We start from the raw sequence: 25,759 nt of genomic DNA on the forward strand, positions 1-25,759 counted from the left end.
CCCCTCCCATTGATGCCAGATAAGGGCACCTTCTGCTGAATATGCAGCTGGAGCCATGGGTCCTCTTTGTTTGGAAGTTTATTCCCTGGAAGCTCGGGGGTGGGGGGGGTGGTCTGGTTGGTTGATATTGTTGTTTTTCCTATGAGGTTGTAAACCCTTCAGCTTCTCCAGTTCTTGCCCCAACTCCTCCATTGGGATACCCGTACTCAATTGCTCAGTCCAATGGTTGTAAATAAGCATCCCCATCTGTATTGATCAAGCTCTGGCAGAGCCTCTCAGGAGACAGATGCATCATTATGTGCTATTGTATATTAGTTTAATTGAATTTTGATTTTATTTTATTTTTTTAAATTTTTTTATTACGTATTTTCCCCAATTACATTTCCAATGCTATCCCAAAAGTCCCCCACACCCTCCCCCCCCCACTCCCCTACCCACACATTCCCATTTTTTGGCCCTGGCATTCCCCTGTACTGGGGCATATAAAGTTTGCAAGTCCAATGGGCCTCTCTTTCCAGTGATGGCCTACTAGGCCATCTTTTGATACATATGCAGCTAGAGTCAAGAGCTCTGGGGTACTGGTTAGTTCATAATGTTGCTCCAATGATAGGGTTTCAGATCTCTTTAGCTCCTTGGATACTTTCTCTAGCTCCTCCATTTGGGGCCCTGTGATCCATCCAATAGTTGACTGTGAGCATCCTCTTCTGTGTTTGCTAGGCCCCGGCCTAGTCTCACAAGGGACAGCTATATCACCGTCCTTGCAACAAAGGCTTGCTAGTGTATGCAATGGTGTCATCGTTTGGAGGCTAATTATGGGATGGATCTCTGGATATGGCAGTCTCTAGATGATTAATCCTTTTGTCTCAGCTCCAAACTTTGTCTCTGTAACTCCTTCCATGGGTGATTGTTTCCAATTCTAAGAAGGAGCAAAGTGTCCAAACTTTGGTATTTGTTCTTAAGTTTCATGTGTTTTGCATCTTGTACCTTATATCTCGCTGCTGTACTAAGTTTCTGGGCTAATATCCACTTATCAGTGAGTACATTTCATTTGAGTTCTTTTGTGATTGGGTTACCTCACTCAGGATAATGCCCTCCAGGTCCAACCATTTGACTAGGAATTTCGTAATTCATTCTTTTTAATAGCTGAGTAGAACTCCATTGTGTAAATGTACCACATTTTTTTGTATCCATTCCTCTGTTGAGGGGCATCTGGGTTCTTTCCAGCTTCTGGCTATTATAAATAAGGCTGCTATGAACAAAGTGGAGCATGTGTCCTTCTTACCAGTTGGGACACCTTCAGGATATATGCCCAGGAGAGGTATTGCTGGATCCTCCGGTAGTACTATGTCCAATTTTCTGAGGAACCGCCAGACTGATTTCCAGAGTGGTTGTACAAGCTTGCAATCCCACCAACAATGGTGGAGTGTTCCTCTTTCTCTACATCCTCACCAGCATCTGCTGTCACCTGAATTTTTGATCTTAGCCATTCTGACTGGTGTGAGATGGAATCACAGGGTTGTTTTGATTTGCATTTCTCTGATGATTAAGGATGTTAAACATTTTTTCAGGTGTTTATCAGCCTTTCGGTATTCCTCTTGTGAGAATTCTTTGTTCAGCTCTGAGCCCCATCTTTTAAGGGCGTTATTTGATTTTCTGGAGTCCACCCTCTTGAGTTCTTTATATATATTGGATATTAGTCCCGTATCTGATTTAAGATAGGTAAAGATCCTTTCCCAATCTGTTGGTGGTCTTTTTGTTTTATTGACGGTGTCTTTTACCTTGCAGAAGCTTTGCAGTTTCATGAGGTCCCATTTGTCAATCCTCGATCTTTAAGCACAAGCCATTGCTGTTCTAGTCAGGAATTTTTTCCCCGTGCCCATATCTTCGAGCCTTTTCCCCACTTTCTCCTCTTATAAGTTCAGTGTCTCTGGTTTTATGTGAAGTTCCTTGATCCACTTAGATTTGACCTTAGTATAAGGAGAGAGGAATGGGTCATTTCGCATTCTTCTACTTGATAACAACCAGTTGTGCCAGCACCATTTGTTGAAAATGCTGTCTTTCTTCCACTGGATGGTTTTAGCTCCTTTGTCAAAGATCAAGTGACCATAGGTGTGTGGGTTCATTTCTGGGTCTTCAATTCTATTCCATTGGTCTACTTGTCTGTCACTATACCAGTACCATGCAGTTTTTATAACAATTGCTCTGTAGTAAAGCTTTAGGTCAGGCATGGTGATTCCACCAGAGGTTCTTTTATCATTGAGAAGAGCTTTTGCTATCCTAGGTTTTTAGTTATTCCAGATGAATTTGCAGATTGCTCTTTCAAATTCGTTGAAGAATTGAGTTGGAATTTTGATGGGGATTGCATTGAATCTGTAGATTGCTTTTGGCAAGATAGCCATTTTTACAATGTTGATCCTGCCAATCCATGAGCATGGGAGATCTTTCCATCTTCTGAGATCTTCTTTCATTTCTTTCTTCAGAGACTTGAAGTTTTTATCGTACAGATCTTTCAATTCCTTAGTTACAGTCACACCAAGATATTTTATGTTTATCAGTTTAGGAGTTCTCTGGTGGAATTTTTTGGGTCACTTATATATACTATCATATCATCTGCAAAAAGTGATATTTTGACTTCATGTTTTCCAATTTGTATCCCCTTAATCTCCTTTTGTTGTCGAATTGCTCTGGCTAGGACTTCAATTACTATATTGAAGAGGTAGGGAGAAAGTGGGTAGCCTTGTCTAGTCCCTGATTTTAGTGGGATTGCTTCAAGCTTCTCATCATTTACTTTGATGTTGGCTACTGGTTTGCTGTAGATTGCTTTTATCATGTTTAGGTATGTGCCTTAAATTCCTGATCTTTCCAAGACTTTTATCATTAATGGGTGTTGGATCTTGTCGAATGCTTTTTCCTCATCTAACGAGATGATCATGTGGTTTTTGTTATTGAGTTTGTTTATATAATGGATTACATTGATGGATTTGCATATATTAAACCATCCCTGCATCCCTGGAATAAAACCTACTTTGGCAGGATGGATGATGGCTTTAATGTGTTCTTGGATTTGGTTAGCGAGAATTTTATTGAGGATTTTTGCATCGATATTCATAAGGGAAATTTGTCTGAAGTTCTCTATTTTGGTTGGATCTTTCTGTGGTTTAGGTATCAGAGTAATTGTGCCTTCATAGAATGAGTTGGATAGAGTTCCCTCTACTATGTTGTGGAATAGTTTGTGCAGAACTGGGATCAGATCTTCTTTGAAGGTCTGGTAGAACTCTGCACTAAACCCATCTGGTCCTGGGCTTTTTTTGGCTGGTAGACTATTAATGACTGCTTCTATTTCTTTAGGGGATATGGGAATGTTTAGATCATTAACTTGATCCTCATTTAACTTTGGTACCTGGTATGTGTCTAGAAATTTGTCCATTTCATCCAGGTTTTCCAGTTTTGTTGAGTATAGCCTTTTGTAGAAGGATCTGATGGTGTTTTGGATTTCTTCAGGATCTGTTGTTATGTCTCCCTTTTCATTTCTGATTTTGTTAATTAGGATGTTGTCCCTGTGCCCTCTAGTGAGTCTAGCTAAGGGCTAATCTATCTTGTTGATTTTCTCAAAGAACCAACTCCTCGTTTGGTTAATTCTTTGAATAGTTCTTCTTGTTTCCACTTGGTTGATTTCACTCCTGAGTTTGATTATTTCCTGCCTTCTACTCCTCTTGGGTGAATTTTGTTCCTTTTTTTCTAGAGCTTTTAGACGTGTTGTCAAGCTGCTAGTGTGTGCTCTCTCCAGTTTCTTCTTGGAGGCACTCAGATCTATGAGTTTCCCTCTTAGAAATGCTTTCATTGTATCCCAAAGGTTTGGGTATATTGTGGCTTCATTTTCATTAAACTATAAAAAGTCTTTAATTTCTTTCTTTATTCCTTCCTTGACCAAGGTATCATTGAGAAGAGTGTTGTTCAGTTTCCACGTGAACGTTGGCTTTCCATTATTTATGTTGTTATTGAAGATCAGCCTTAGGCCATGGTGGTCTGATAGGATACATGGGACAATTTCAATATTTTTGTATCTGTTGAGGCCTGTTTTGTGACCAATTATATGGTCAATTTTGGAGAAGGTCCCGTGAGGTGCTGAGAAGAAGGTATATCCTTTTGTTTTTGGATAAAATTTTCTGTAGATATCTGTCAGATCCATTTGTTTCATAACTTCTGTTAGTTTCATTGTGTCCCTGTTTAGTTTCTGTTTCCACGATCTGTCCATTGATGAAAGTGGTGTGTTGAAGTCTCCCACTATTATTGTGTGAGGTGCAATGTGTGCTTTGAGCTTTACTAAAGTGTCTTTAATGAATGTGGCTGCTCTTGCATTTGGAGAGTAGATATTCAGAATTGAGAGTTCCTCTTGGAGGATTTTACCTTTGATGAGTATGAAGTGTCCCTCCTTGTGTTTTTTGATAACTTTGGTTTGGAAGTTGATTTTATTCGATATTAGAATGGCCACTCCAGCTTGTTTCTTCAGACCATTTGCTTGGTAAATTGTTTTCCAGCCTTTCACTCTGAGGTAGTGTCTGTCTTTTTCCCTGAGATGGGTTTCCTGTAAGCAGCAGAATGTTGGGTCCTGTTTGTGTAGCCAGTCTGTTAGTCTATGTCTTTTTATTGGGGAATTGAGTCCATTGATATTAAGAGATATTAAGGAAAAGTAATTGTTGTTTCCTTTTATTTTCGTTGTTAGAGTTGGCATTGTGTTCTTGTGGCTGTCTTCTTTTTGGTTTGTTGAGGGATTACTTTCTTGCTTGTTCTAGGGCGTGATTTCCGTCCTTGTATTGCTTCTTTTCTGTTATTATCCTTTGAAGGGCTGGATTCGTGGAAAGATAATGTGTGAATTTGGTTTTGTTGTGGAATACTTTGGTTTCTCCATCTATGGTAATTGAGAGTTTGGCCAGGTATAGTAACCTGGGCTGGCATTTGTGTTCTCTTAGTGTCTGTATAACATCTGTCCAGGCTATTCTTGCTTTCATAGTCTCTGGTGAAAAGTCTGGTGCAATTCTGATATGTCTGCCTTTTTATGTTACTTGGCGTTTCTCCCTTACTGCTTTTAATATTCTGTCTTTATTTCGTGCATTTTTTGTTCTGATTATTATGTGTCAGGAGGAATTTCCTTTCTGGTCCAGTCTATTTGGAGTTCTGTAGGCTTCTTGTATGTTCATGGGCATCTCTTTCTTTATGTTTGGGAAGTTTTCTTCTATTATTTTGTTGAAGATATTAGCTGGCCCTTTAAGTTGAAAATCTTCATTCTCATCAACTCCTATTATCCGTAGGTTTGGTCTTCTCATTGTGTCCTGGATTTCCTGGATGTTTTGAGTTAGGATCCTTTTGCATTTTGTATTTTCTTTGACTGTTGTGTCGATGTTCTCTATGGAATCTTCTGCACCTGAGATTCTCTCTTCCATTTCTTGTATTCTGTTGCTGATGCTCGCATCTATGTTTCCAGATCTCTTTCCTAGGGTTTCTATCTCCAGCGTTGCCACGCTTTGGGTTTTCTTTATTGTGTCTACTTCCCTTTTTAGTTCTAGTATTGTTTTGTTCATTTCCATCACCTGTTTGGATGTGTTTTCCTGTTTTTCTTTAAGGACTTCTACCTGTTTGGTTGTGTTTTCCTGCTTTTCTTTAAGGGCCTATAACTCTTTAGCAGTGCTCTCCTGTAATTCTTTAAGTGACTTATGAAAGTCCTTCTTGATGTCCTCTATCATCATCATGAAAAATGTTTTTAAATCTGGGTCTAGATTTTTGGTTGTGTTGGGGTGCCCAGGACTAGGTGGGGTGGGAGTGCTGTGTTCTGATGATGGTGAGTGGTCTTGATTTCTGTTAGTAGGATCCTTACGTTTGCCTTTCGCCATCTGGTAATCTCTGAAGCTAGCTGTTATAGTTGTCTCTGTTAAGAGCCTGTTCTTCAGGTGACTCTGTTAGCCTCTATAAGCAGACCTTGGAGGCTGGCTCTCTCCTTAGTTTCAGTGGGCAGAGTATTCTCTGCAGGCAAGCTCTCTTCTTGCAGGGAAGGTACCCAGATATCTGGTGTTCGAACCTGCCTCCTGGCAGAAGTTGTATTCCATTCACTAGAGGTCTTAGGATCCCGTGGGGAATCCTGTGTGGGCCCTTGCGGGTGTCGGGAGACTCTGCTGGCAAGGTAACCCGGTGCTCGAGTGGAAAGGAAGGGACTTGTGCCCCAGGTCAGGCCCGGGTAGTCTGCTTCCCTATTTACCGCAGTCTCAGGTTCCGTGCGATTGGATTGGGGCAGACGCTGTGTTCTACTCACCAGAGGTCTTAGGATCCTGTGGGGGAATCTTGTGTGGGCCCTTGCGGGTGTCGGGCACCTCCACTGGCAAGGTACACCGGTGCTTGAGTGGAGCGGAAGGGACTTGTGTCTAGAGTTGTTTTTAAGATAGATTAAGATTAGTAAACTAATGATTATGGATGTTGAACATTTTTTCAGGTGTTTCTCTGCCATTCGGTATTCCTCAGGTGAGAATTCTTTGTTCAGCTCTGAGCCCCATTTTTTAATGGGGTTATTTGATTTTCTGGAGTCCCCCTTCTTGAGTTCTTTATATATATTGGATATTAGTCCCCTATCTGATTTGGGATAGGTAATGATCCTTTCCCAATCTGTTGGTGGCCTTTTTGTCTTATTGACGGTGTCTTTTGCTTTGCAGAATCTTTGCAATTTTATGAGGTCCCATTTATCGATTCTTGATCTTACAGCACAAGCCATTGCTGTTCTATTCAGGAATTTTTCCCCTGTGACCATATCTTCGAGGCTTTTCCCTACTTTCTCCTCTATAAGTTTCAGTGTCTCTGGTTTTATGTGGAGTTCCTTAATCCACTTAGATTTGACCTTAGTACAAGAAGATAGAAATGGATCAATTCGCATTCTTCTACATGATAACCGCCAGTTGTGCCCGCACCATTTGTTGAAAATGCTGTCTTTTTTCCACTGGATGGTTTTAGCTCCCTTGTCAAAGATCAAGTGACCATAGGTGTGTGGGTTCATCTCTGGGTCTTCAATTCTATTCCATTGGTCTACTTGTCTGTCACTATACCAGTACCATGCAGTTTTGATCACAATTACTCTGTAGTACAGTTTTAGGTCTGGCATGGTGATTCCACCAGAGGTTCTTTTATCCTTGAGAAGAGTTTTTGCTATCCTCGGGTTTTTTGTTATTCCAGATGAATCTGCTGATTGCCCTTTCTAATTCGTTGAAGAATTGAGTTGGAATTTTGATGGGGATTGCATTGAATCTGTAGATTGCTTTTGGCAAGATAGCCATTTTTAGTATATTGATCCTGCCAATCCATAGCATGGGAGATCTTTCCATCTTCTGAGATCTTCTTTAATTTCTTTCTTCAGAGACTTGAAGTTCTTATCATACAGATCTTTCACTTCCTTAGTTAGAGTCACGCTAAGGTATTTTATATTATTTTTGACTATTGTGAAGGGTGTTGTTTCCCTAATTTCTTTCTCAGCCTGTTTATCCTTTATGTTGAGAAAGGCCATTGACTTGCTTGAGTTAATTTTATATCCAGCTACTTCACTGAAGCTATTTATCAGGCTTAGGATTCTCTGGTGGAATTTTTAGGGTCACTTATATATACTATCATATCATCTGCAAAAAGTGATATTTTGACTTCTTCCTTTCCAATTTGTTTCCCCTTGATCTCCTTTTGTTGTCTAATTGCTCTGGCTAGGACTTCAAGTACAATGTTGAATAGGTTCCACTTCACTCCAGTCAGAATGGCTAAGATCAAAAACTCAGGTGACAGCAGATGCTGGCGAGGATGTGGAGGAATGGGAACACTCCTCCATTGTTGGTGGGATTGCAAGCTTCTACAACCACTCTGGAAATCAGTCTGGCAGTTCCTCAGAAAATTGGACATAGTACTACCGGAGGATCCCGAAATACCTCTCCTGGGCATCTATCCAGAAGATGTCCCAACCGGTAAGAAGAACACATGCTCCACTATGTTCATAGCAGCCTTGTTTATAATAGCCAGAAGCTGGAAAGAACCCAGATGCCCCTCAACAGAGGAATGGATACAGAAAATGTGGTACATTTACACAATGGAGTACTACTCAGCTATTAAAAAATGAATTTATGAAATTCCTAGACAAATGGATGGACCTGGAGGGTATCATCCTGAGTGAGGTAACCCAATCACAAAGGAACTCGCACAATATGTACTCACTGATAAGTGGATACTAGCCCAGAAACTTAGGATACCCAAGATATAAGATACAACTTGCCAAGTGCATGAAATTCAAGAAGAACGAATACCAAAGTGTGGACACTTTACCCTTTCTTAGAAATGGGAACAAAACACCCATAGAAGGAGTTACAGAGACAAAATTTGGAGCTGTGATGAAAGGATGGACCATCTAGTGACTGCCATATGCAGGGATCCACCCCATAATCAGCTTCCAAATGCTGACACCATTGCATACACTAGCAAGATTTCGCTGAAAGGACCCAGTTATAGCTCTCTCTTGTGAGACTATGCCGGGGCCTAGCAAACACAGTAGTGGATGATCACAGTCAGCTATTGGATGGGTCACACGGCCCCTAGTGGAGGAGCTCGAGAAACTACCCAAGGAGCTAAAGGGAACTGCAACCCTATAGGTGGAACAACAATATGAACTAACCAGTACCCGGGAGCTCTTGTCTTTAGCTGCATATGTATCAAAAGATGGCCTAGTCGGCCATCACTGCAAAGAGAGGCCCATTGGACTTTCAAACTTTATATGCCCCAGTACAGGGGAACGCCAGGGCCAAAAAGGGGGAGTGGGTGGGTAGGGGATTGGGGGGGTGGGTATGGGGGACCTTTGGGATAGCATTGAAAATGTAAATGAGGAAAATACCTAATTAAAAAAAAGATTAGTAAACTAGGCTAAGCACATCAAAAGAAAGAGAAAGAAGTTTCAAATTAATAAAATTAAAGAGTAAAAGAGACTTCAATGACATCAGAAGGATCATTAGATGATATTAAAAAACTGGAAAACTTTAAAAAATTGATTAGTTTCTAGATACATATGACTTATTTTAATTGTTACTTTTCTGTTGCTGTGATGAATATACCATGACCAAAGGCAATTCTCAGAACCAGGAGTTTAATGTGGCTTATGGTTCCAGATTGATCAGAGACTGTCACAGCAGGAAGCATGGTAACAAGCATGCACATGGCAGCAGGAGCAGGAATCTGTAAGATCCATCCCTCAACACCAATCATAATGCAGAGAAAGAATATGGAACTCTGTTGAGGCTATAAACTCTAAAGGCCACAGCATTTCTTTAAATAGTGCCATCAATTGGGGACCAAAAAACTCGAATAATAAATCTCTGGGGGACATTGACATTCAAGCCACCACATTCCACTCTCTGACCCTGATATGTTTAAAGGCACATCGTAATATAAAATTTGCTTGAAACTTTAAAAGTCCTCACAATCTTTGACAGTATGAAAACTATTTAAAAGTGTCTTCTCAGACTCAAGAAAAGATTTCTTAACTGTAGCCTCTTGTAAAATCAAAATATATCACATACTTTTAACATAAAATGGCACAAAATACATATTACCATTCCAAAAGGGAGAAGTTGGGGCATAGTGAGAAAACAATGGACTGAAGACTAAAACATAGCAGGACCAACATCAGATCTATTGGCCTTGTTTCTGGTGCCACAGGGGTTATCTGATGCTGTCACTGCTGATTTGTTCCCTACAACAGGCATTTCATTCTTGGGCTGTTAACACTCCTTATCTGCTGCTCTTCTTGGCAGATGTTTCTTGGCTTTAGCATTACCAACATCTTGGGGTATCCAATACCATTTAAGCTTCACTTTTATAGCATTAGACAATGTACTTTTTTGGGGGGGGCGTATGTTAGCCTCTTAGGCTGTTCATGCCGAGACTGCCCTGCTAACCCATTTCCTGTTCTTAGATGCTTTTATTTTCAATCAAATCTAAGATATAACTTTGCTGACTATACCTATCTCAGTTGGCAGTGATTATTTCAGAGCCTGAAATATGTCATTCTGTGCTCTCCTGGATTTTAGTGTTGCTGATCAGTGATCTGATGTTATGTTTGACATTTATGCCTCAATACTTCAAATTGATGTCTGTGAGGTGGCATTTTCCATGTACATCTTTTAGTTAGTACTTTATTTTGGATGTGCATTTTTTCTCTATGTTTGGAAAATTCTTGGCTACAATTTCATTGACTATAGTATCTAAGCATTTTTACTCTATCTGAGCGTTTTGACTTATTTCTGCTCCTTCTTTTACTATATGGACTATTAGGTTTGGTCTCCTGAATGTATCTATCTATGACTTCTCAAATATTTTAGTCATATTTTTTAATGTTTTCTTTATGTATATCATTATGTTTTATTTTCTTTACCTTGTCATTCATCCTTGAAATTCATTTTATGTCTGGACTTATCTGTTTATGATGCTTTCTGTTGTGCATTTTATTATATTTATTAATAGTATATTTGCCTAGCATTTTTGAGATCACTGGTTCAATACCCAGTATCACAAAAAGAAATATGCCTTCAATGATACAGAGTGTGAAACAATGAATTATAGTTATCAAACTATTTCACGGTGAATAATCAAAATAGATACTTGATGGATACCTGAAATCATATATGTAGATTTGTAGTGTATCTGCAACTAACAACTAGTTGTAAGACTATGAAAAAAGTTCATTATTTTAAGAATCAATGTAGGCATGTTATTGCAAATTAGCTGATTATCTGTTTGTTATGAAGTACAAAATATTTTCTCTGGGATTTTAATCCCTGAGTTCCTGATTTGGGAATATTTGAGATTTTTGAGTAATAAAAACTAGCTGCAAGCTGCTGTAAAAGCCTGTAAGTAGTGGGAGGGGGAGGCTGCTTTAGATGGGGAGGCTGTCTCTTTATATGAACTGACTGAGAGTTCATAACCGTAGTTCTATTTTTTACAGTGTTTGAGAAGTATATTGCCATGGCAATAGGATACAAACTAAGAATACATTTATCACTTTCTTTAACCACAATATGACTTTTTTTTGTTTTTGTATCTTTATCTTCCCCCTTCTATCCTATCTACCTAATTTAGCTCCTGGGCTCTTCATTGATGGTTTGTAGAGCTGAATTCCACATAGAGTTTATGAGTCACAACGTTTAGAGTCAAAGTAGAATGATAGACTTTCTAATGTTACTCTTACCTGAACCAGCAATGGTCTCCTCAAGTTTTCCAGTCCCATTAGTGGTCAAGTCAGAGGTTGAACTCATTATAGTTGTTGCTATGAAAACAGAGAATCAAGGAAGGTCAGAGGTCTTCCTTGCACTGAAGAGCTGTGAGAGTAGGAGATGGTAGAAAAGGCTTTATGTCTTTGCTGGAGAACTCTTGTGGGTCTTCAGGGTATCTAGCCATATTATTTATCTATACTGTACTATGAGGTGAAACATTTCACTTTCTTAATATAAGGGTGGTCAGTGGAAAGCAGATATACAAAGAAGTAATGTGCCCATAGTTTACATAGCTGTGATGTTTTCTTTTTGCTTTATGAGTCTACTTCTTCACTCTCCTTGCTACATTCCTTCATTACCATGATATCCATGAGTAAGACAGTAATCTCTTTGCCCAAATTCAGTGGAATTTCATATCCTAAGTTTTCATACATCATTTTAAAGCACTGCTGTAATGAAGCCCTAGTATAACTTACCTTCCAAAGAGGAGTGCAGGGTTGTAGGTGCTTCAGTATTGATTCTAGGTGGATTATCTGTAAGGAAAAAATGAACCTGGTTAAGGAATCTGGTAACATTAGATAAACAGTTGACGATATTAGAAAAAATTGGAATTTTATGTAAACATAGTCAGATTCACAGTTGAACCTCTCAATCCTCTCTTCATGATACTGGCAAGTGCTATGTCCTGTTCATTATTCATTGCATATCATTCCAAGCCTAGGTTCATAAGCCAAGGTTCATAGACTTTCAATGAACCAGAATCTAGAGTGGAGAGGGTATGAAAAGTTGGCAGAAATGTATTTTAGTTTTCACTGACTTTTAACTAAAATATAATGATTCATTCTTGATAAAGACTTCAAAATCTAACCAAGGAGGTGTTAGCGAGTGACTTCAATGAAAATAGTGAAGTAATGACATTAAAAAGTTTACCCTCTCATATGGCTGTCTCTTGAGAGGTTCTGCCAGAGACTGACAAATACACAGGTGGATGCTCACAACCAACAATTGGACTAAGTGCAGGGTCCCCAGTAGAGGAGTTGGAGAAGGGACTAAAAATTCTGAAGGGGTTTGCAGTCCCATGGAGGGAGCAACAGTGTCAACAGACCTGAGTCCCCCAGAGATCCTGGGAACTGGACAACCAACTAAACAATACACATGGGAGGGCAGACCCCATGGCTCTAGCCGCATATGCGGCAGAGAATGGCTTTGTTGGACATCAGTGGGAGGAGAGCCCCTTGGGACTGAGGATGTTTGATGCCTCAGTGTAGGGGAATGCCAGGGTAGGAAGATGGGAGTGGGTGGGTGAGGGGGGAGCACCCTCATAGAGGCAAAGGAAGGGAGATTGGATAGGGGGTTTCTGAAGGGGAGACCTGGGAAGGGGAAAACATTTGAAATGTAAATAAAGAAAATATCCAATAAAATAAAGAGAAAAAAAAAGAAAATGAAGGGTAGAAAGAACACACACACACACACACAGACACAAATTTACACCTTCATAGAAATAAAGGCATATCTGAAATATTTTTATTTTGTAATTTTCCCAAGAATCTTGGAAATTGGTTCATAGGAATTTATGGTATATTTATGAAAGAGAAACATCTGGGCTTTTGTAATAACATGAACCTTCATGTCATTTCAACTTACCTCAGAGGTAATAAAAATTAAAACCCATTCCAAATACAAGAGTAAACTGTTCATTCCAAAAATACTATCTTTATTTGACCTATTTAACTATTTTCTGAAAAAATAAACCCCATGAATTCGAAGGCTTGTTTTATTTAGTACCTATAGTTAAAACAAAAAAGTCTTTCCCTATGGCTAGGAGAATACTTGTCACACAGATGCCTAAGACAATGGATATCAGTTTGAGGAAAGAAGATACCAAAATTATTTTTTTAAAGGAAATGCTCACAAATAGATATTCCCCAGGAAGTTTGAAGAGTCTGATGAATTCCCACAGTGAATGACTGACCTACCCTTTCATAAAGTCTTTTGAATATTCAGAAAAATTATGAGAAAGGCATAAGAACATAGTCAGGTTTCATATTAGCAGAAAATAAAAAAAGTGACATAATTTTAAAGTGGTTATACACTGGTATCTTAACTAAACAAACAACATTGTTCTACAGTAAATAATACATGATTTATTTGCTCTTGGAAATTAAGAAATTCTCTAACCAGTCATTAACTGACCTCTAAGTAAATCAAATAGTGATTTCAGTGGCTACTCATGACAATGAATACACAACATTATTTTTGAAAAATCATCAAGTCCTGAACAATCAATCACCTGACCAATCAATCAAACAAACAAAAAAGCAGAGAAGAAGAACATGTATACTCCTTCCTGTCAGCACCAGCTCTAGACGACCTTGGGCCTGAACTTAGCGGACAGTCCCATGGTCTCCAGAGGACTCTCCATTCAACAGGTGCCCTAGCATACCTAGGATCTTGAAAAGTGGAACACAACATTTACTCTAACAGAACCAGGGGTGCCTGGGGTCAGCTGGAGCACAGACAGAGGAACATCTCCCAACCAGTGGCTCAGGTTCCTTCCGGACCACACTGGTCTACCTGGATTTCAAACTCAGTGGACAGCCCCATGGTCCCCAGATGAGGTAAAACTTCCAGGTGCTATAACAATTCCAGGATCTTAGGATCCCTGGATTCCTGGAGCTTGGTCACATCAGGATCTCAGGGGCTCAGAGGAAGCATGACTGCCAAGACCTCTGAGACACCCATAATCTCAGCATCAGAGGATCACAGAATCACAGGACCACAAAGAAAGCTGGACTCAGAGTTCTGACTCAACTGGGATTATAGGAAGGACAGGATCCAGTCAGATATATTGAGGGCAGGGAGCACTTGAGATAATCAGATGGCAGGAGGCAAGCATAAGAACAGAAGCAACAGAAACCAAGGTTATTTGGCATCATCAGAATCCAACTCTCCCACCATAGCAAGTCCTGGATACACCATCACACCAGAAAAGCAAAATAAGTATCTAATGTCACTTCTCATAATGATGATGGAGGACTGTAAGAAGGACATAAATAACTCCCTTAAAGAAATAAAGGAGACCCCTTCTGGTCGGCGCCAGCACCAGGTCACCTTGGGCACAGAGCCGGCGGACACCCCCGAGGTCCCCTAGAGGACTCTCCACTCGATCTTAGTACCACTGGTCTGTGGAACACAACTTCTGTTCCAATCCAATTGCTCGGGACCTGAGACAGCATTAGAGAAGCAGGAAACCCGGCCTGACCAGGGTCACAAGTCCCTTCTGATCGGCACCAGAACTGGGTCACCTTGGGTATGGAGTCAGCAGACACCTCTAAGGTCCCCTAGAGGACTCTCCACACAATCTTTGGACCACCAGTGAGTGGAACACAAATTCTTTTCCAATCAAATCATGCAGGACCTGAGACAGCAGTAGGGAAGCAGAAAACCCAGCCGGACCAGGGTCCAAATCCCTTCTGGTCTGCTCCAGCACTGGGTCACCTAGGTTCAGAGTCAGGCAATACCCCCAATTCCCTAGAGGACGGCTTCTGAGGCAGACCCCATTTCGGGCTCAAGACATCCGGGCACCTTCCCTTCCAGAGGTGTCTGCACCTGGGGGAGCCTTCTTGGTTTCCAGATCCCTCCGAGACTAGTCTGCGCTGGTGAGAGTGTGGACTACAGAAGCTAACAGCTTCTGTGACAGGCCAAAGCAACACAGCTTCTGGGATAGGTCCTGTTTTGGGCCTTCATCTTCGGCCAGGAGGCAGGTCCTAATGCCAGATATCTGTGCACCTTCCCTGTAAGAGGAGAGCTTGCCAGCAGAGACTGCTCTGACCACTGAAACTCAGAGGAGAGAGCTAGTCTCCCAGGTCTGCTGATAGAGGCTAGCAGAATCATGAGAGGAACAAATTCTAACTAGAGACAACTATAGCAACTAACTCCAGAGATTACTAGACGGTGAAAAGGCAAACGTAAGAATCTTACTAACAGAAAACAAGACCACTCACCATCATGAGAACACAGCAGTCCCACCTTGCCCAGTCCTGGGCACCCCAACACACAGGAAAAGCTAGACCCTGATTTAAAAGCATTTCTCATGATGATGATAGAGGACATCAAGAAGGACTTTAATAACTCACTTAAAGAAATACAGGAGAACACTGCTAAAGAGTTACAAGTCCTTAAAGAGAAACAGGGAAACAAAACCAAACAGGTAGAAGTCCTTAAAGAAAAACAGGAAAACACATCCAAACAGGTGATGGAAATGAACAAAACAATACTAGACCTAAAATGGGAAGTAGACACAATGAAGAAAACCCAAAGTGAGGCAACGCTGGAGATAGAAACCCTAGGAAAAAATCTGGAACCATAGATGTGAGCATCAGCAACAGAATACAAGAGATGGAAGAGAGAATCTCAGGTGCAGAAGATTCCATCGAGAACATCTGCACAAAAATCAAAGAAAATGCAAAATGCAAAAAGATCCTAACTCAAACTCAAAACATCCAGGAAATCCAGGACACAATGAGAAGACCAAACCTACGGATAATAGGAGTTGATGAGAATGAAGATTTTCAACTTAAAGGGCCAGCTAATATCTTCAACAAAATAATAGAAGAAAACTTCCCAAACATAAAGAAAGAGATGCCCATGAACATACAAGAAGCCTACAGAACTCCAAATAGACTGGACCAGAAAAGAAATTCCTCCTGACACATAATAATCAGAACAACAAATGCACTAAATAAAGATAGAATACTAAAAGCAGTAAGGGAAAAAGGTCAAGTAACATATAAAGGCAGGCCTATCAAAATTACACCAGATTTTTCACCAGAGACAATGAAAGCCAGAAAATCCTGGACAGATGTTATACAGACACTAAGAGAACACAAGTGCCAGCCTACGCTACTATACCCAGCTAAACTTTCAATTACCATAGATGGAGAAACCAAAGTATTCCACAACAAAACCAAATTCACACATTATCTTTCCACGAATCCAGTCCTTCAAAGGATAATAGCAGAAAGAAAACAATACAAGGACAGAAACCACACCCTAGAAAAAGCAAGAAAGTAATCCTTCAACAAACCTAAAAGAAGGCAGCCACAAGAACAGAATGCCAACTTTAACAACAAAAATAATAGGAAGCAACAATTACATTTCCTTAATATTTGTTAATATCAATGGACTCAACTCCCCAATAAAAAGACATAGACTAACAGACTGGCTACACAAACATGACCCGACATTTTGCTGTTTACAGGAAACCCATGTCAGGGAAAAAGACAGACACTACACCAGAAAGGCTCGAAAACAATTTTCCAAGCAGATAGTCTGAAGAAACAAGCTGGAGTAGCCATTCTAATATCGGATAAAATCGACTTCCAACCCAAAGTTATCAAAAAACACAAGGAGGGACACTTCATACTCATCAAAGCTAAATCTTCCAAGAAGAATTCCCAATTCTGAATATTTATGCTCCGAATGCAAGGGCAGCCACATTCATTAAAAAAAAAAAAAAAAAAAAAAAAAAAAAAAAAAAAAAAAAAACTTTAGTAAATCTCAAAGCACAGATTGCACCTCCCAAGATAATAGTGGGAGACTTGAACACCACACACTCACCAATAGACAGATTCTGGAAACATAAACTAAACAGGAACACAGTGAAACTAACAGAAGTTATGAAACAAATGGACTTAACAAATATCTACAGAACATTTTATCCTAAAACTTCTCAGCACCTCATGGTACCTTCTCCAAAACTGACCACATAATTGGTCACAAAACAGGCCTCAACAGATAAAAAAATATTGAAATTGTCCCATGCATCCTAACAGATCACCATGGAATAAGGCTGATCTTCAATAACAACATAAATAATAGAAAGCCAACATTCACGTGGAAACTGAACAAAACTACTCTCCATGATACATTGGTCAAGGAAGGAATAAAGAAAGAAATTAAAGACTTTTTAGAGTTTAATGAAAATGTAGCCACAACATACCCAAACTTATGGGACACAATGAAAGCATTTCTAAGAGGAAAACTCAAAGCTCTGAGTGCCTCCAAAAAGAAACTAGAGAGAGCACACACTAGCATCTTGACAACACACCTAAAAGCTCTAGAACAAAAGGAAGCAAATTCACACAAGAGGACTAGACAGCAGGAAATAATCAAACTCAGGGGCTAAATCAAACAAGTGGAAACAAGAAGAAATATTAAAAGAACCAACCAAACGAGGAGCAGGTTCTTTAAGAAAATCAACAAGATAGATAAACACTTAGCCAGACTCACTAGAGGGCACAGGGACCGCATCCTAATGAACAAAATCAGAAATGAAAAGGAAGACATAACAACAGATCCTGAAGAAATCCAAAACACCATCAGATCCTTCTAAAAAATGCTATACTTAACAAAGTTGGAAAACCTGGATGAAATGGACAAATTCCTAGATAGATACCAGGTAACAAAGTTAAATCAGGATCTGGTTAATGATCTAAACAATCCCATATCCCCTATAGAAATAGAAGCTGTCATTAATAGTCTCACAACCAAAAAAAGCCCAGGAACAGATGGGTTTAGTTCAGAGTTCTATCAAACCTTCAAAGAAGTTCTAATTCAAGTAAGTCACAAACTATTCAACAAAATAGAAGCAGAAGGTACTCTACCCATTTCATTCTATGAAGCCACAATTACTCTGATACCTAAACCACAGATAGAAGCAACAAAGATACAAAACTTAAGACCAATTTTCCTTATGAATATCGATGCAAAAATACTCAATTAAATTCTCACTAACCGAATCCAAGAACACATCAAAATAATCATCCATCCTGATCAAGTAGGTTTCATTCCAGGGATGCAGGGATGGTTTAATATACAGAAATCCATCAACATAATCCACTATAAAAACAAAATAAAGACAAAAACCACATGATCATCTCGTTAGATTCAGAAAAAGCATTTGACAAAATCCAACACCCATTCATGATAAAAGTCTTGGAAAGATCAGGAATTCAAGGCCCATACCTAAACATGATAAAAGCAATCTACAGCAAACCAGTAGCCAACATCAAAGTAAATGGTGAGAAGCTGGAAGCAATCCCACTATAATCAGGTACTGGAAAAGCCTGCCCACTTTATCCTTACCTATTCAACATAGTACTTGAAGTCCTAGCCAGAGCAATTCGACAACAAAAGGAGACCAAGGGGATACAACTTAGAAAAGATGAAGTCAAAATATCACTTTTTACAGGTGATATGTTATTATATATAAGTGACCCTAAAAATTCCACCAGAGAACCCCTAAACCTGATAAAGAGCTTCAACCAATTAGCTGGATATAAAATTAACTCAAACAAGTCAATGGCCTTTCTCTACACAAAGAATAAACAGGCTGAGAAAGAAATTAGGGAAACAACACCCTTCTCAATAGCCACAAATAATATAAAATACCCTGGCGTGACTCTAACTAAGGAAGCTAAAGAACTGTATGATAAGAACTTCAAGTCTCTGAGGAAAGAAATAATAGAAGATCTCAGAAGATGGAAAGATCTCCCATGCTCATGGATTGGCAGGATCAATATAGTAAAAATGGCTATCTTGCCAAAAGCAATCTACAGATTCAATGCAATCCCCATCAAAATTCCAATTCAATTCTTCAACGAATTAGAAAGGGCAATTGGCAAATTCATCTGGAATAACAAAAACCTAGGATAGCAAAAACTCTTCTCAAGGATAAAAGAACCTCTGGTGGAATCACCATGCCTGACCTAAAGCTGTACTACAGAGCAATTGTGATAAAAACTGCATGGTACTGGTATAGCGACAGACAACTAGACCAATGAAATAGAATTGAAGACCCAGAAATGAACCCACACACCTATGGTCACTTGATCTTTGACAAGGGAGCAAAAGCCATCAATTGGGGAAAAGACAGCATTTTCAACAAATGGTGCTGGCATAACTGGCGGTTATCATGTAGAAGAATGTGAATTGATCCATTCCTATCTCCTTGTACTAAAGTCAAATCTAAGCAGATTGAGGAACTCCACATAAAACCAGAGACACTGAAACTTATTGAGGAGAAAGTAGGGAAAACCATCGAAGATATGGGCACAGGGGAAAAATTCCTGAATAGAACAGGAATGGCTTGTGCTGTAAGATCGAGAATTGACAAATGGGACCTTATTAAACTGCAAAGCTTCTGCAAAGCAAAAGACACCGTCAATAAGACAAAAAGGGCACCAAAAGATTGGGAAAGGATCATTACCAATCCTAAACCAGATAGGGGACTAATATCCAATATATATAAAGAACTCAAGATGGTGGACTCCAGAAAATCAAATAACCCTATTAAAAAATGGGGCTCAGAGCTAAACAAAGAATTCTCACCTGAGGAATACCAAAGGGCTGAGAAGCACCTGAAAAAATGTTCAGCATCCTTAATCATCAGGGAAATGCAAATCAAAACAACCCTGAGATTCCACCTCACACCAGTCAGAATGGCTAAGATCAAAAATTCATGTGAAAGCAGATGCTGGCGAGGATGTGGAGAAAGAGGAACACTCCTCCATTGCTGGTGGGATTGCAAGCTTGTACAACCACTCTGGAAATAAGTCTGGCAGTTCCTCAGAAAACTGGATATAGTGCTACCGGAGGATCCTGCAATACCTCTCCTGGGCATATATCCAGAAGATGTTCCAATTGGTAAGAAGGACACATGCTCCACTATGTTCATAGCAGCCTTATTTATAATAGTCAGAAGCTGGAAAGAACCTAGATGCCCCTCAATAGATGAATGGATACAGAAAATGTGGTACATTTACATAATGGAGTACTACACAGCTATTAAAGTGAATGAATTTATGAAATTCCTAGACAAATGGATGGACCTGGAGGGTATCATCCTGAGTGAGGTAACCCAATCACAATGGAACTCATACAATATGTACTCACTGATAAGTGGATATTAGCTCAGAAACTTAGGATACCCAAGATATAAGATACAATTTGCTAAATGCATGAAACTCAAGAAGAAGGAAGGAAGACCAAAGTGTGGACACTTTGCCCCTTCTTAGAATTGGGAACAAAACACCCATAGAAGGAGTTACAGAGACAAAGTTTGGAGCTGTGTCAAAAGGATGGACCATCTAGAGCCTGCCATATCCAGGGTTCCATCCCATAATCAGCTTCCAAATGCTGACACCATTGCATATACTAGCAAGATTTTGCTGAAAGGACCCAGATATAGCTGTCTTTTGTGAGACTATGCCGGGGCCTAGCAAACACAGAAGTGTATGCTCACAGTCAGCTATTGGATGGATCACAGGGACCCCAGTGGAGGAGCTAGATAAAGTACCCAAGGAGCTAAGGGGATCTGTAACCCTATAAGTAGAACAGCATTATGAGCTAACCAGTAATACGGAGCTCTTGACTCTAGCTGCATATGTATCAAAAGATGGCCTAGTTGGCCATCACTGGAAAGAGAGGCCCATTGGACTTGCAAACTTTATATGCCCCAGTACAGGGGAACGCCAGGGCCAAAAAGTGGGAGTGGGTGGGTAGGGGAGTGGATGGGAGGGTATGGGGCACTTTTGGGATAGCATTGGAAATGTAAATGAGGAAAATACCTAATAAAAAGTATTAAAAATTTATTGTTTGGCAAAAAACAAAAACAAAAACAAATACCCCAAAACAATCCCGATATTCCACCTCACACCAGTCAGAATGGCTAAGTTCAAAAACACATGTGATAGCTGATGCTGGCAAGGATGTAGAGAAATAGGAACACTCCTCCATTGTTGGTCAGATTGCAAACTGGTACAACCACTCTGGAAATCAGTCTGGTGGTTCCTCAGAAAATGGGACATAGTTCTACCGTAAGTTCCAGCAATTCCTCTCCTGGGCTTATACTCAGAAGATGTCCCAACTGGTAATAAGGACACATGCTCCACTATGTTCATAGCAGCCTTATTTATAATAGCCAGAAGCTGGAAATTATATAGATGTCCTTCAACAGAAGAATGGACACAGAAAATGTGGAGCATTTACACAATGTTCTACTACTCAGCTACTAAAAACAATGAATTCCCAAAATTCTTAGAAAAATGGATGGATCTGGAGGATATCATTCTGAGTGAGGTAACCCAATCACAAAAGAACACACATGATATGCACTCACTGATAAGTGGAGATTAGCCAAGAAGCTCAGAATACCCAAGGTACAATTTGCAAAACACATGAAACTCAAGAAGACGGAAGAACAAAGTATGGAAACACCATTCCTTCTTAGAATGGGGACCAAAATACTCATTAAAGGAGTTACAGAGACAAAATTTGGAGCAGAAACTGAAGGAATGACCATCCAGAAACTGCTCCATGTGGGAATCCATCCCATAAACAACCTGCAAAACCAGACACTATTGTGGATGCCAACAAGAGCTTGCTGACAGGAGCCTGATATAGCTGTCTTCTGAGAGGTCTTCCAGTGCCTAATACAGTAGTGGATGCTCACAGCCATCCATTAGATAGATCACAGGGTCCCCAATGAAGGAGATAGAGAAAGAACCCAAGGAGCTGAAGGGGTTTGCAGCCCCCTAGGAGAAACAATATGAACTAACCAGTACCCCCAGTGGTCCCTGGGACTAAACCACCAATGAAAGAAAACACACAGGGACTTGTGCTCTAGGTGCATATGTAGCAGAGGATGGCCTAGTAGGTTATCAATGGGAGGAGAGGCTCTTTCTTGGTCCCATGAAGGTTCTATGCCGCAGTATAGGAGAATGCCTGGCCCAGGAAGTGGGAGTGGGTGGGTTGTGGAGGAGGGGGATGGGGGGTTGATAGGAGATTTCAGATGGGAATCTAGGAAAGGGAATAACATTTGAAATGTAAATAAAGAAAATATCTAATAAAAAAGAAGAATAACATGTACTTATAGTTCTACTTACAAGTATGAATTTAGTTTGGGCAGCATAGAAAAACCCTATCTAAAACACAACCCCCAGATGAAAATGGAGCGAAAAATATCAAGATATTTCCTAAATTTTATAATATACATGAGAATATTCTCTAACAGATTGCATCCATAAAAAATGTAAAAAGGCATTTTTAAGCTATAATAAAGGGACACTGGATGAAATCCAGCCTAATATGAAGAAATAAAAAAGCACCAGTACAGATAACTATAAAATTAAGTATTGAGTCTAAACACACTTTTGTAACCTGACATTAGAAAACACTTTACAAGACAATAATTCAAAATCAATACTTATATCATTATAATACACTAAGATGTAATTTACAGTAATGGTAGAATTAAAGGATAAGAAATTGAGCTGAATCGAAACAATTTTTTGTACATTATAAAATTAAGTTGGAATAAATCCAATAAATTAGGAATTGATATCCCACTGAGAGAAAATAATGAAAATACTTAGTAAATGTCTTAGCTAGGATTTATATTGTTGTGATAAAACACCATGACTTAAGCAACTTGGTGCAGAAAGGGTTTATTTCTGCTTACAAGCCCTAGGTCATATATCATTTAGAGAAGTCACAGCAGGGACTCATGTTAGGAACCTAGAGGGAGGAATGAAGTAGAAGCCATAGAAGAATGTTGCTTACTTACTCAACTTGCTTTCTTATAGGACCAGGACTACCAACCTAGGGGTTGGTACTGTCTGTGGTGAATTGTAGATACTATTATCAACTACACATGGAGAATTATTCGAAAAAGACTATATTCTGTGTATAAAACAAAATTTAAAACTATCTGACATAATGCATCCTTTCCAACTGAATAAATAAAACTGCAAGTGATACCTGGAGTGTTGGTTCAGCAGTTAAGAGTTCTTTTTGCTCTTACAGAGGACCTGGTTTTGGCTTTGAACACTGACATAAGCACACATTGCCATATATAGATCAAATTCCAGGGAATCTATGTCATCTTCTGGCCTCCACAGGTACCAGGCAGGAATTTGGTACCCGAATATTATGGTGGTTTGAATGGAAATGGCTCCTATGGGCTCATATATTTGAAAACTTGATCACTTGTTTGTATAATCACTTGAGAAAGGTTAGGATGTGTGGACCTGTTGCAAGAAATATGTCTCTGGGGGTGGGCTTTGAAGTTTCAAAAGACTTGTGCCATTCCTCATGTCCTTTCTCTCAGATTCCTGCTTTCAGATCAAAATGTGAAGTTTTAGCTGTTTCTGCAGCCATGCCATTGCTTTGGTGTCATGGATTCTAACCCTTTGCTTTGGTGTCATGGCCTCTAACCCAGCAAAGAGGGAGGCCTAAGGTTGGGGAGCACCCTCTCAGAGGCAAAGGGGATAGGGTGAAAAACTCTGAAAGGAGACACAGGGGGGCAACATTTGGGATGTAAATAAATAAAATAATTAATTAAGAAGTAAAGAACCCAAGGAGCTAAAGGGATCTGCAACCCTATAGGTGGAACAACATTATGAACTAACCAATACCCCGGAGCTCTTGACTCTAGCTGCATATGTATCAAAAGATGGCCTAATCGGCCATCACTGGAAAGAGAGGCCCATTGGACACATAAACTTTGTATGCCCCAGTACAGGGGAACGCCAGGGCCAAAAAGGGGGAGTGGGTGTGTAGGGGAGTGGGGGTGGGTGGGTATGGGGGACTTTTGGTATAGCATTGGAAATGTAAATGAGCTAAATACCTAATAAAAAATGGAAAAAAAAAAGAAGTTAGTAAATAGGTAAGAGCATCTGCGGGAGACATCTTGGTTCCCGGACTCCACCGAGACTAGCCTGCACAGGTGAGAGTGTGGACTGCAGAAGCAAACAGCTTCTGGGACAGGAGGGAGCCATAGAGCTTCTGAGGCAGCCCCCTTTTCTGGCTCCAGACATCTGGGCACCTTCTCTGCTAGAGGAGAGGTGCCCGCCCAGCCCGGGAGGGCTTTGCCAGAGCATCTGTAGGAGACATCTCAGGTCCTGGACTCCACTGAGACTAGCCTGCACAGGTGAGAGTATGGACTGCAGAAGCTAACAGCTTCTGGAACAGGTGGGAGCCACAGAGCATCTGAGGCAGCCCCCTATTTGGGCTCCAGACATCTGGGCACCTTCCCTGCCAGAGGAGAGGTGTCCAGCCAGCCCAGGAGGGCTTTGACTGAGCATCTGCAGGAGACATCTTGGTTCCTGGATTCCATCGAGACTAGTCTGCACAGGGAGAATGTGGACTACAGAAGCTAACAGCTTCTGGGACAGGTCCTGTTTTGGGCCTTCATCTTCTGCCAGGAGGCAAGTCTGAACTCCAGATATCTGTGCACCTTCCCTGAAAGAGGAGAGCCTGCCTGCAGAGAGTGCTCTGACCACTGAAACTTAGGAGAGATCTAGTCTCCCAGGTCTGCTGTTAGAGAATAACAGAATCACGAGAGGAACAAGCTCTAACCAGAGACAACTATAACAGCTGACTCCAGAGATTACCAGATGGCGAAAGGCAGACGTAAGAATCTTACTAACAGAAACCAAGACCACTCACCATCATCAGAACACAGTACTCCCACCTCAGCAAGTCCAGGGCACCCCAACACACCCGAAAACCTAGACCCGGATTTAAAGGCATATCTCATGATGATGGTAGAGGACATCAAAAGGGATTTTAATAACTCACTTAAAGAAATAAAGGAGAACACTACTAAAGAGTTGCAAGTCCATAAAGAAAAAAAGGAAAACACATCCAAACAGGTGATGGAAATGAACAAAACCATACTAGAACTAAAAAGGGAAGTAGACACAATAAAGAAAAATCAAAGTGAGGCAACACTGGAGATAGAAACCCTAGGAAAGAAATCTGGAACCATAGATGCGAGCATCAGCAACAGAATACAAGAGATGGAAGAGAGAATCTCAGGTGCAGAAGATTCCATAGAGAACATCTGCACAACAATCAAAGAAAATGGAAATGCAAAAATATCCTAACTCAAAACATCCAGGAAATCCAGGACACAATGAGAAGACCAAACCTATGGATAATAGGAATAGATGAGAATGAAGATTTTCAACTCAAAGGACCAGCAAACATCTTCAACAAAATTATTGAAGAAAACTTCCCAAAGCTAAGGAAAGAGATGCCCATGAACATACAAGAAGCCTACAGAACTCCAAATAGACTGGACCAGAAAAGAAATTCCTCCTGACACATAATAATCAGAACAACAAATGCACTAAATAAAGACAGAATATTAAAAGCAGTAAGGGAAAAATGTCAAGTAACATATTAAGGCAAGCCTATCAGAATTGCAACAGACTTTTCACCAGAGACTGTGAAAGCCAGAAGATCCTGGACTGATGTTATACAGACACTAAGAGAACACAAATGCCAGCCCAGGCTACTATACCCAGCCAAACTCTCAATTACCATAGATGTAGAAACCAAACTATTCCACAACAAAACCAAATTCACACATTATCTTTCCACGAATCCAGCCCTTCAAAGGATAATAACAGAAAGAAAAG

General features: G+C 40.2%; 1 protein-coding gene across 1 annotated transcript in view; it reads right to left on the reverse strand.

Moving 5' to 3' along the window:
• The window catches only part of Vsig4 (V-set and immunoglobulin domain containing 4), a 46,238-nt gene that overhangs the window by 10,606 nt on the left and 9,873 nt on the right, over positions 1-25,759 (reverse strand). The window contains exons 3-4 of the mRNA NM_177789.5: positions 11,750-11,806; positions 11,249-11,326 (exon numbers count right to left, since the gene is read on the reverse strand). Of these exons, the coding sequence (NP_808457.1) occupies positions 11,249-11,326; positions 11,750-11,806 (135 nt within the window). The remainder of the gene's footprint in view (positions 1-11,248; positions 11,327-11,749; positions 11,807-25,759) is intronic.

The sequence above is a fragment of the Mus musculus genome, chromosome X (assembly GCF_000001635.26).
Source record: "Mus musculus strain C57BL/6J chromosome X, GRCm38.p6 C57BL/6J".
NCBI classification, from domain to species: domain Eukaryota; kingdom Metazoa; phylum Chordata; class Mammalia; order Rodentia; family Muridae; genus Mus; species Mus musculus.